This window comes from Sander lucioperca, chromosome 2 (assembly GCF_008315115.2).
Source record: "Sander lucioperca isolate FBNREF2018 chromosome 2, SLUC_FBN_1.2, whole genome shotgun sequence".
NCBI lineage: Eukaryota > Metazoa > Chordata > Actinopteri > Perciformes > Percidae > Sander > Sander lucioperca.
Genome location: NC_050174.1, coordinates 21,494,549 through 21,507,150, shown reverse-complemented (window position 1 = coordinate 21,507,150; position 12,602 = coordinate 21,494,549). Strand labels below are relative to the sequence as shown.

General features: G+C 42.2%; 1 protein-coding gene across 3 annotated transcripts in view; it reads right to left on the bottom strand.

Moving 5' to 3' along the window:
* Positions 1-12,602, bottom strand: part of LOC116045006 (protein TANC2-like) — an 87,463-nt gene that overhangs the window by 21,338 nt on the left and 53,523 nt on the right. For all 3 annotated transcript variants that reach the window (XM_031292500.2, XM_035994698.1, XM_035994707.1), the window contains 8 exons: positions 12,038-12,118; positions 11,752-11,952; positions 8,872-9,006; positions 7,748-7,944; positions 7,551-7,659; positions 6,163-6,285; positions 3,165-3,302; positions 2,920-3,018 (listed from right to left, as the gene is read on the bottom strand). In XM_031292500.2, coding sequence (XP_031148360.1) covers positions 2,920-3,018; positions 3,165-3,302; positions 6,163-6,285; positions 7,551-7,659; positions 7,748-7,944; positions 8,872-9,006; positions 11,752-11,952; positions 12,038-12,118 — 1,083 coding nt within the window. The remainder of the gene's footprint in view (positions 1-2,919; positions 3,019-3,164; positions 3,303-6,162; positions 6,286-7,550; positions 7,660-7,747; positions 7,945-8,871; positions 9,007-11,751; positions 11,953-12,037; positions 12,119-12,602) is intronic.

Below are 12,602 nucleotides of genomic sequence, written 5' to 3'. Positions count from 1 at the left end.
TACCAAACTTCTTGAGCTGACTTTTATGAGACATGCAATAATAAGGTCAAAGATATTTGACTTTTTCGTTGAAATAAAAACTTGTCAATAAACTTCACATGTCTCGCCCTTCACGTGATTCTTTTTTTCAGTGTGGCCCTCAGTGAAGTTGAGTTTGACAGCCCTGATATATACTATATTTTTGAACATGGGAATCCTTATTTGAATCATTTACAATAATGTTGAACGGTATGATTTAGTTTTTGTTGGTTTTCTGCCTGTACTGAAATATGCATGTTCTTATTTATCTTTTATTTATAGGTTTTAAAACATGTTTGTTTGATGCAGGAATATTACATTTTAGTTTATTTGGATTATGTGTAAGCAAATTATCATTTGTATCTCCAGCTAAGGGCAAGGCATCTGTTCAGTGTTTAGAACTGGCCCAAACCCAATCACTGAAATTCCAATTCTTCTGCAACAAGCTGCTGCATCAATTTTCTATGACCTTATCAGAGACGCCAACGCACCTAAACTTGATGGTCTTCAATTGACATGGGGAAAAAACATTGGGGAAAATATTGAAGAATAACAATGGAAAGAAGCTGTATGGTACAGTGTTGGTACCAAAAGGCGTAAATATTGACTCTGTCATAAGGAAACAATGGCACACATGTTGTGATATGACTGTGACAAGGTTAATGATTTATGGGTAAAAAAAAATATATTCTGTAAATGAGTTGTTCAATGTGTTTCTGACTAAGAACCCAGCTCTGTGTATGTTGGGTATTCTACCTAAACATCTACAGGGTTAGATAGATGTTGGCCATGCTAACAGGATGCAGAATTATTGAGAGACAACGGAAATCAGTCACACCTTCATCGTTTGGATTGAATTCATGTCCAACATAGCAAGCTATGAACGAGTCGTATTTAGACTCTCAGAACACCAAGACCTGTTGTTGAAGACATAGAGCCCATTCATTATTATTCTGAATTTTGTTAAAGTCTACTAAAGGTATTCATCAGGCTGTCTTTGAGATTCCACATCAACAACGGTTAAAGTTACTTAGGCTACCGAAGAATGCCATAATTCCTCCGTTCAATTAAGCCTAAGCGATGCATCCCAAGCTTCCCAAGCTTCCATCCTTAACCGTTTTGCCAGCAGCGTGTTAGCATTTGAACAAAGTGCTCCACAGTGTGTGCAGACTGTAGTTACAGTATTGCCTGAGGCCTTTTGGAGGAGCAACACTTAGGTTTTAGTTTGTGATCTCCCTGCAGGGGAAATGGCCTCTAACATGTTCCATGTTGTTTGAGCTTTAACTTTACTCTGCAAACAAAAGTGTATTGGGAGTTGCACCTGGAATTGCCTCCAGCCTGAAAATAAACAACAAGAACTTTGCCGTTAAAATGTGAAAAGGTGAAATGAAAAACAGGCAGCTGTTACTTGCATCTATTCTGAATAAAACCAAAGGATGCAGCCAATGGCCAAGTGTGACTTTGCTCAAGATGCAAGGAGATACTGTCAGTTATCCATCTATCAATAGATAATCTCTCTCAAGGGTTACACAAGGGTTAACAAACAGCCATGTATATCGGCTCTTCCAGTCTCTCTACTGCTGGCTGTTCCAATTTAACGGGAGAGAGGAGCAAGAGGGGTTAGGATTAGGGATGTCCCGATCAGGTTTTTTTGCTTTCGAGTCCGAGTCATTTGATTTTGAGTATCTACCGATACCGAGTCCCGATCCGATACTTCTATAATAATTCAACTTTATAATACCTCCAGACCGCAGACATACTCGCGCTTTCCGCTTCAAGCTGCTGCTTCCGTGTTCTACTTTGCCGGCATTTAACCAATAGCGTCTCTGCAACAAAGTGATGTCATGCCGCACGCGTTGCTGTTTCTGTGTGGAGTCAAAAGGGTCTAACTCTGTGCCACCGCATAACTATAGATGTGTTAAAAAATAATGAGAATATATATACATATATATCCGAGTCCTGATCGGGAGGTAATGTCCGATTCCGATCAAATCTGAAACCACGTGATCGGGCCCGATTTCCGATCACGTGATCGGATCTGGACATCCCTAGTTAGGATGGTGACCGGCCTCTGACGAGCTGTTACCACCACCATCTTCAGCCAGAGAGGACATTATTTCTTCAGCTTCTTCTTGTCTTGTCACCCTGGTGGTAGGTGTGCTAACAGGGCTTGCAGCAGATGAATTGGTCGTGCTATTAACGTCATCCCTACAGAATTTCTTAGTAAAACCAAAATGAATTAAACTGACTTGTTTTCTTTTTGCCATGGCTATATGATGCTAACTGCAGAATGGATTTCAAGGCCGATTAATGGCCTCCAACGGGTATATTCTTTCTACGAATCTTTGAGTTAACATGTACTAAACATGAGTTGAATTTGCACCGCAGCGCCACCACGCCTTGATGCTCATGACAAGAATAGCATGTATAGTTATCTTTATTGAAGTGAATTAGGTTTAAATCGCCAGCATGCATTAATGAATGATATTTTTACAATTTTACATGTAATAATCCACAATGATCACATTACACAAAACTGAAATTGCACGTCAAAATGACACACTGTTAATATTTTTAGAGACCCTCCCAAAATTTCACAAATCACCTCTTCAGGGGAGCCCATGTCTAATTAAGGGGAGCCGAGCTCCCTCTAGCTCCCCTTTAGTTCGCACACTGAATAGGTGTTCAAAATGTGTCCTGAGAAATGTTCATATCTCTGCTGTCACTGATCTCCTGATATAAATAAAGAATAAAGAAAAGTAAAAAACTTTTGGAGACAGCGTCATACTTCATACGACCACTGGATGGCACCAAAGTATAGATTTTTTTTTTTCAATTCTGCACAGTGGCTTTAAATCTTGAGAACCACACAATCTTGCAGGCAGACAGATGGATGGCTACCTTAGCGGAGTGCTGACTCAGCATGGTGACGATGTCCAGCTGTCCAGCTGCGGCAGCGAATCCCAATGCAGTCAAGCCGTCATGTGACCGAGCATCCACCTAGAAAAAAACAACACAGAAGACACAAGCTTGGTTGCGGTAAATTGGCACAATCCTCCAATTACAACCTTCAACAATATTTTCATAAAGCCAGGGACTGAAAAAAACGAAATGGCAATGATTCCACAAACATTTGAAAACCTTACCTGAGCTCCGAGGTCGAGCAGCAGTGCCACAGCATCACTGTGGCCCAGGTGAGCGTGGACACACAGCAGGGGCGCGTTGTTGAGGACGTCGCTACGGTAATCCACGTCCGCCCCGCCCATAATCAGCAACCTGCTCACCTGGACAGGTAGGGAGCCAAGTTACAAGTTAGGGCTGGACAATATGCTTTTGTCCCGATTCGATTCTTTATTGGGTGCCAGTTCGATTTGAATTGCGATTCTAGAAGTGTTGCGATTCAATAGTATTGCGTATTGTGATTTTCTTTTCCTTCTTTATAAGGTCCCATATGGTGTCACATAAACTTATATTTGTATCGATTAAATGTACAAATGTATGTAATTAAAAAGATTTGAGTTGATTTTCCCACCCTTTTCTTAGTTTGGATAACGTTAATACTCCAGCATCATGTAACGTTAGGCACTGTGGTGATAATATGCAGTTGTTAAATATCTGAAACGCCTGACTAGGGACAGGTAGAGGAAAGTCTCCAAAAACAAAATCCACCCACTTGTCTACGACATTTTTTCTTTTGGAAGGGCGTGCAGTGATTATTTGATGCTCTGCACCCTGGAATGATGCATTTCTCATGGCCGGTTTTTAGCAACGACATGACTCTCCTGCTTTGTACTCCTCTCGGCTCTGGTGATGAAGCGAATGTTGGAAAGGGGGTGGGGCTATGTCGATTTTGGAACACGACGCCCATTGGTTACCCAGTTTCTACGTAGCAAATACATAAAATTCTAACTAGTCCTTTTGTTGCGGCGGGGGGGAGGGGGGGGGGATTGCGACAGTGAGCGATTTCACATCACAGCTTTTAAGTCCAGTTCAGACCAAAGATTTGGGACGAGACGAGTTGAAACTTGCAACTTCTTGCAACGAGCCGGTCTGCTGTGTTCTAAAACTGTTCACACCAATGCGACGAGACAAGACGGTGTATCATCTCCATGACAACGCCTTGTTGTACTTCTGTTCTAATGCTCCCTCTCTTCAGTCACTCTCTATCTCGCTTGACCATATAACGACATATCCGTCTAAAACGCTGCCATTTTGACCAGCTGGTAGAAATAAAATGGATTAAGGATCATTTTATTTCTATAGTTTGTAGCTGACTTTACTAGCTGACTTCTCTTTTGGCTGATGAAACAGGTGACGTCTCTTACGTTCTAAAACCAGCCTCTGCAACTTCAACAACTGAGTCGCAGCGAAACCATCAGGTGGCTTGAGTCGAGCTGAGACGGGCCGGTTCAGACCGCTGCAACTTTTCCCTGCAACGTTCTAAAATGGTTTTGTCTCGTCGCGAATCTTTGGTTTGAACTGGGCTTTATTTTACACCCCCGAGCTTAAGTGACACACAAAATCTCACAAAAAACAATTTTGACCATATGGGACATACTGTCTGAGAAGAGAAGAGAAGAGAAGGAGAGGACGAGAAGAGGAGAGGAAGAAAGGAGGAGAGAATGTGAAGAAAGGAGAAGAGGTGTTATTTGTCAGCTAGCATGATGTCATGATGAACTAACTGACTGACTCCTAACTGACTTCAGGCCTCAACACCAACAGGTGTTTTCACAGAGACGAGGCTCTGGCGCACCTTAGATAGTCCTGCATCTAGCTCAAAAACTGCTATCGCTTAATGTTTAATCCTGTGAGAGATATCATGACACCCTGCTGATCATCCTGTGCAAGAATGGTGTGTTGTGTAAGAAATGTGAGTACAGTAGCTGTCTGAAAAGGGCCTGTTTCTGTTCTCCTCCTGGTATTTCTGGTATGATTTAAGGAGGCAGTGCGGCAGTTGGACAGTGCTTCACTTGGAAGGTCACTGTGCCTTGTGTGAAAGTCTGTTTGCCTCCCTAAGTACACTGTTAGAAAGGGCAGAACATATGACCAAAATGTTGGGAAATTTGTGCCTGTCGCAGACATGTAACCATGGAATTCACCGGATGTAAACTTGTGGCTCTGTTCGTACCAACTGCCGATAGAAACAATGAAAAAGAATATCTGAAATGATGCAGACAATTCCCTTTTTGTTACCTGCTCTGTGTCGCACCACAAACATAAAACCCACATTAATGCGTTTGCCAGACTACTGATAATATGATAATATTTTGTCGTTTGGACTCATGGTTTTTGAATTAAAGGTAGTAAAACGACCTAAAACGAACAGAGTTATAATCATCATCAAATGGACATTCTTGACCTGTCAAACATCTATCCCAACTATCAACTATCCAAAACACACTAATGTAAAAATGTCAGAAGGGCTTTTTTTCAAAGCCTCAAAGGTTGAATATTTTAAAAAGTATTTATGTGATTTGAAAGTTGAATACTACCCTGAATGTTATTGGCATGTGCACCAAGTAGTAAGGCACACTGTCAAAATTTCTTGCGGAATTTTCTAGTTTAAGTTGCTATTCTGATATCTGGTCCCTTGCTATAAATAATGGTGTCTTGTAAGCCCGTTTGGGCTGGGCACTTTTTTGTGTGCATGACACAATAATAAAATTATTCATTCATTCATTCATTCATTCATTCATTCATTCATGTAAAGAAGTACATAACATGGATTTTCTGCATTTGGTCAGTTTTTCTGGAAACGGATATGATGTATTCGCCATCAGCGGTACCGTATAAAAATAAACTATTTACGTGAATAGTTGGTAAAAAAATTAAATAAAAAATATTGATTCTGTATTATGCAACTTAATTTGATAGAATATATGTAGTAGGGGGTCCCTGATCCGTCTCTTTCAGTTAAAGGGTCCTTTGCTTAAAACTTTGAAGACCCCTGGGTTAAAGATTTAGGTGAATCATTGGTAAAAAAAACAAATACTAAATATTGATCCTTGGGAAAAGAATCAATATTAAAAATCGTTCAAAAAATAAATCACGATACATATGTGAATCGATTTTTTCCCCCAGCCCTAGTTACAGTCCGCCTGTATTGGCACGTGTATGAGTGGATGTGAGTGTGCAAAATGTTACCTTGATGTTGGGCGTGTAGAGGTTACGCAGCGATGACAGAGCAGGGCTCAGGTTCTCCGTGCTGTAGGACAGCCACAGCCCCTGCAGAACTGAGGAGGAAACCCCAAGCTTTTTACTCAGACCCTGGAGACGAGAATAGAAACAACAGAAACAAACAGTTAGACGGATAATAGAGATATATTTGGACATTTTCTATAACAATAAACCAACAACTTGCGAGCAACAACAGCTGGAAAACCTTACAGCTGGAATACTTGTTTACAGGCACTCACCCTCACAACCTTTTTACTACACCTTGAAAGTCATTTGTCGGCTCTAGTTAGCTAACATGACAGAAGTAGCATTAGCATTAAAAAAGTAAGAAACTCTATCTTAAAAAAGAGTAGCGTTAGCATTAAAATTAAGTAACATTATCTGAGAAGGCGAAGCACTGCTACTTCTGCTACTTGGGCGGAGTGATTTGCTCGCAGCACCTGAGAAGCCCCGTGGTGAGGAGCAGAGAGTTCGCCTGGAGTTCGCTCAGAGTTGGAGTAATATCACTCCGCCCAAGTAGCAGTGCTTTGCCTTCTGAGAATTAGTTCCCAGTTTGTATACGGTTAGAAGATGGCTGTGTCTCATATGACGTTGTTATTTGTACACGCTGTGACTATACAAATCACAACATGTAAATAGGAAAATGCTGGCGTTATTTTGTCACTTATTGGGATCAGTAGACTAAATGGAGCCGGTTACCTCCAGCATCTGTGCTAAGCAAGGCTAGCGGTGGGGGCATCAGACAGAGTTATGACACGCATGGAGATGAGAAGGGTATGTATGGACTTATCTAACTCTGGGGGATACGGTGAATAAGCTGAAGTCCCAATAAGTCGGCGTGTTCCTTTAAACGAGCCGTCAGGACTTCCGTATGGTTGTGAGGTCACAACTATACTATATATAGGTAGAAAGTGCCGTAACAGTAATTCCCCGGCTGCTATGATGGTTTAGAGATGCTGAAAGTGCAGATGCAATCAATCAGAGCAGACTGGCTTTTTTCGGGTGAGTGACTTAAAGAGACAGTTGCTAAAACGGAGCGTTTCAGACAGATGGTGAATACAGGTATATTCAGACAGACAGTATAAGAAAAATAAAGTGTTTTTTGAACATTAAAGCATAAAAACATGTTCTAGTAGAAACCCAAAACACAAGTATACACATGAAAATGAGCATGATATGGCACCTTTAAAATCCAGGGCTCTGACCAGATTGTTAGATGCTAATAGCTAATTACTGCAGTTTATAGCACTAAAACAACTACTCATGTTGGCACCTGGTCTTAACCTGTCTGTACTGTGCCACTTGAAGACTGTGTGCATGTGTGTGTGTGTGTGTGTGTGTGTGTGTGCGCTAACCTTGTAGATATGAGCCTTCAGGATGTGATGTCCCAGCTCCAGCGTCTCCTGTCGGTTCAACTTTCCTTCCTGTCTGCAGAGCCAGAAGGCCAGGAGAGTGTGACCGCTCCTGGAGACAAACAGACAGCTTAGTAAGAACTTCTCTCTTTCTTCCTCTGTCTTTTTCACTCTCACTCTCTCACTGTCTGTTAGTGTACCTGGGGTCGCAGAGGAACCTGTCGTCCTGACCCTCCTCTCTCCACATCAGCCACTCCCTGAAGGAGGCATGATTCAGCATCCTGTTGCCGTCGCTCCGCCGCACTAAGAAAGAGGAGAGCTGCTCCAGACGGTGCACAAACTCCCCCCAGTGTAGCATTCCTCCAGTCAGAGTGCCCGCATTCACCACCTCAAACAGCTGGAGGAGGAAAAAATTTCAAGTGTATTCATATTCCATTTTCATTATGTCAAAGATATGCTAACAAGACTTATGTGGGATGTATGCTTCTGCGGGGGCTTTACGCAGAGCTTTAGCTGTAGCCTACGTAAGTGGCCTAGGGTTTACACTTGTGTGCTGAGGTCTGCAGCATTCTAGCGTATCTTTTTAAGAAAACAGCAGGGCTGGCATGCGTGTATGGGTGGGGAGTGTGTTGTAGAGTGAGTAAGAGAGTGACTTCGGAGCAAGTACCGTCTCTAGAGGCATAGTGAGAGAAACCAAGTGTCTCCCCTGTAGGAAAAGTTAACGCTCTCCTTGATATCATGTTGTTTATGGAGAAGGAGAACCCGGAAATGAGTAGGGGGAAATGCAATGCTACCAAGCCACGGCTAAGCGGACCAATCACAGTTGTTGCAGTGACGCAACGTGTAGTTTCATTTTTTGACAGGTCCTCGTCGTACAACAACCATAGCAACGCACAGAGCTGCCCATAAGCCGTAAACAGGTGGTAGAATCCAGATTGAGATGCAAATTCTGAACGTGCTGTATATATGTCCAAAGAATGCTTCTAAAACCAGAATAATCCCGAATCCCACGTCTTAATCAGAAAATGCTAAATTCGGAAAAATACCTTATTCGGAATATCCAAACAGAATATTCTGTTTACATGACATGTATGACATGTCATATTCGGAAGAATAGTGGAATATTAGTGTGCATGTAAACATACTCAATGACAATGCTAACATGTTTATCATATGTTCACCTTAGTGCATTTGGCTAATTAGCAATAAACATTATAACATACATACTAAACACACAAAAAATTTGGTCACAAACAAATGGAGGAAAAGTTAAGGTAGTTGGAATGTACACACACACACACACACACAGAGTGACAGTGTGTACCTGCTGGTCGGTCAGTGGGTGCAGCGACGCCACAGTAACGTTGAGCAGTGGCAGAACTCTCTGGAACGATGACTGGGTGGGAAACCGCATGTTGAGCTGCAGCAAGTAGACTTCTGCTAGACTCACAGGGACCACCTACACACACACACACACACACACACACACAAACACGTTCAGTCTTCCTGTATACTGTATTTCAAAATGAATACTGGCTATGTCTACCTAGGAAACAAGGCAATAATAAAGTGACTATAGTGGTACATACTGTAACTAAATGACACACATTCACATCTAACTGAGCCAGTCATTTATGAAGTTATGTTGAAAATGAACAAATAACTAATTAAGTCACATAAGTGAAACACTCAACTGACAGTTCAATTGCTTTCAGCACTTTGTCGTCAAATGACATTACAATCACTTTCAGCTACTCCGGCGCTTCCACTGTAACAGAAATTTCTTTTTTTCTTTGTTCCGTTTTCATCTCTATATTTCATCTGGTAACGCAACTGCTTTCAAGTCTTACTCGTCAGATAACATTTCTCCCTCTTTAAGCTTGACACATTAACTCTCACTTTTTACTCTTCAACTGTCATTAGCTGTCATTGCTGACACTCCCTATGACTATTTCCAGCGCATACAATTTTAACTCTGCGGCACTTTCAACATGAGCGGAAATTATAATAACTTTTATTGTTTACGACTAAACTGATGTTTCAATTTCTTTCATCTCTATTAATAACAGTTCAACTACTTACATCTCTTGCACTTCAACTGCTTTCTGTGCTCACTTGTCAAATTATATCAAAAGCCTACTTAATTGCTTTGACATTGACTTTTGAATTTGCTTTCACCTCTATGTCAGCTGTCTAAAGAGCTCAAAAGTGTGGTTCGGGAAATTAAAAATCCCATTTATTTTTTCCATAAGGACTTTGATTATCAGCCATGATGTCTAAACCATCCAAGGTAGAGTTTGTGAAACAAAGATTTATGCTTCTGTAGAAGCCAGACGTATAAAATCAACCTTGATTTAGGAAAAACATGTTTTACTCCCGATCTTATGGAGAAATACTACACTACCCACAATCCTAAGCGTAACAGCGACATCTCTCTGAATGGTGGAGCTCGCAGTTACCATGGAAATGTTTACCGGAACCCGCGAACAGCTATAGCGAGCTGCTACCATTGAAGTCTATGATCGTTTATGTACACAGTCTCGTTCCTTTGATTTCTAGCTTATTAATGACAAAACAAAGAACTAAGGGTCTTTTCACACATGAAAGTCCGAACTAATGTCCGGACCGAGGCTTGTGTTTTTGTTACATTGTATAAATTTGATGCGGTTAGTTTTGGTTGCACACTGCAGTTATGCAAGCGGGCTAAAGAACTATACATGACAGAACTACGTCCTGTCGTCGTCATATACGAGAGCTGCGTCTTCTGACAGTTGTAATTGATTGGGTTTGTAGACGGGCTTCCCCGTCCTCTCGTATCCTCTTTCTGCGTCGGAGTTTTTCCAACTGGCTGCTGCTCTTACCGTGCTACAGCGGCTCTTTTTTGTTTTATTGCGTTGAGAAGTTGAGAAGCAAGACACAGCAACTTTACATGGGGTTTTGAGGAGCTAAAGCATTTATTCAGAGACAAACTGAAACCTACACTGTACATTTACTACCACTTGACAGGTAAACTGCTGATTTATTCTCGGATCTGATAGCCGACGGCTGTCTTCTCTGAGCACATCCACCGTCCCTCTCTCACGTACACACTTAGCACTGAGCTGGTTCCTTAAAGGAGCTTCCCCGGACTAATAACACAACGATATCCTGCCAGAAGTTCCTGTATTTGGTCTAAAAGTTTGAACCGTCCAAAAAAATGCTTTTATGCTAGAAACGAACCAAACCTTGGTTCAGTTTGATCTGGACCGAGACCACCTCTTTTAGGGTATTTTCACATCTTTAGTTTGTTTCTCTCTGGCCCGAATCAGTTGATGAGTTTGTAAACTTGGAGGATTTCCCCTTGGTTGGGTTTCGTTTCACACCTGGAAAAATCTAAGCGTACCAAAATGCGCCATTACAAATCACGCAAAAAAGTTCTTATTGGTATGCGTCTGGGGGCGGTTGCAAGAAAGTAAATACAGGAAGAACGTCCTGTGTTCTGGACTAGTGCATATTTTTTTCATCTCCATGGTCAAACCAGCTCATTTATTTAAATGATCACACGTTGTTTTCACGAGCGACATGACTACGTCTGCTCTGCTCACCGAGACGTTGCTCCGCTCTGCCGGCGTCTGTCTCCAACTTTAGCGGCGGCTGGTTGGACCACGGAGATGCGAGTGACGGACGGCGCGCTTGACTGCTGTCTATTTCTGTAAGATAAACACTGCAAGCTGCTACAGTTGCAGAGTGCTAAACACACCTGACTACAGGAGACATTTAGCTCACGGTCCACCTCATCAAGCAGGTCTCGGTACGTTTGTTTGGTCCGCTTTTGGTGCGCACCCGAGTGCGATTCCCGCTTTCTCACCTGCCCAAACGAACCGCACCTAGGGGGAAAACCAGCTCTAGTGCGATTCAACCGAACTAAGGGGCAGATGTTAAAGCGCCCTTAGTTGGATCAAATTCCTGCTGTTTGGTCCGGGCCGTGGCCCAGAGGAGGTTTCACGCCTGTAATTTTGGTTCGGATCAAACTGAAAAGTCCGAAAGTCCGGACATAACGAGGAAGGTGTGAAAGCCCTCTAAATCAGTAACATAACCCCAAACAAGCAATTGTCCAAGTAGGTAATTATCTTTTATATTTGACTAACCTGACAAACTTCAAACGTCATTCTTTCATTTTACCGCCACCTGTTCTTTCTTCCCTCCTTCCCCAACCCTTCCTCACCTTGAAGCTGGAACTCTTCAGGACGAGGTATCCTCCCTCTATCAGGTCCAGGGTCAGTTTCAGGTAGAGGTACGAGCCCCTGCTCAGGCTCTTCAGGTGGCCGATCAGCTTGGCCAGTGCCGTGTTGTCGAGGCGACCGTTGCTCAGCGATACATTGCTCTGGATCTCCGCACTGCTGTGGATACGCTGCATCAGGTAACCCTGAGGAAAAGAAAGAGACAGACGTATGAGTGTACAGATAGATGGACAGAGAGACAGACAACCAGGCCGACTGTGTGCACGTTACCTGCAGGTCCTGGTCTATGGCGCTGTTCTCTTCCATCCTGTCCAGAGAGATGCAGTGAAAAGGTAGAGAACGAGTGATGTCCTGACAAAAACACAGAGAAACAGATATGGTTTAGCTGCGTTAGCTTCCTGAGTTGGAAATGTAGTTTCTTGCCGACTTGTGTTGAAACAAGAACCCTAGGAAAGGAGTCTTAAATATGCACTTGATAGAGAGTGTTAGTATTCTAAATATTAGGGGTGGGGGAAAAAAATTGATACAGCATAGTATCGCGATACTTTTCGTGGCAATACTGTATCGATACACAGACGCCAAGTATTGATCTTTTATGATATGTGTGTTGGTCAGGTTGTCTGCTTGACAATCCCATTTTGCAGCAATAAAACTGAAGTGAGATGAACAAACAGAGAAATGTATCTTTTTAGATAAAACAGATGTTGACAAAGTTTCCTTTTGGGGACATAATTTGAAATTGAGAAAAAATTGAAGTTGGAGAAAGGTAATAATTGCAATATATTGCAGAATATTGCAATATGTTTAAAATCGCAATAATATCGTATCGTGACAT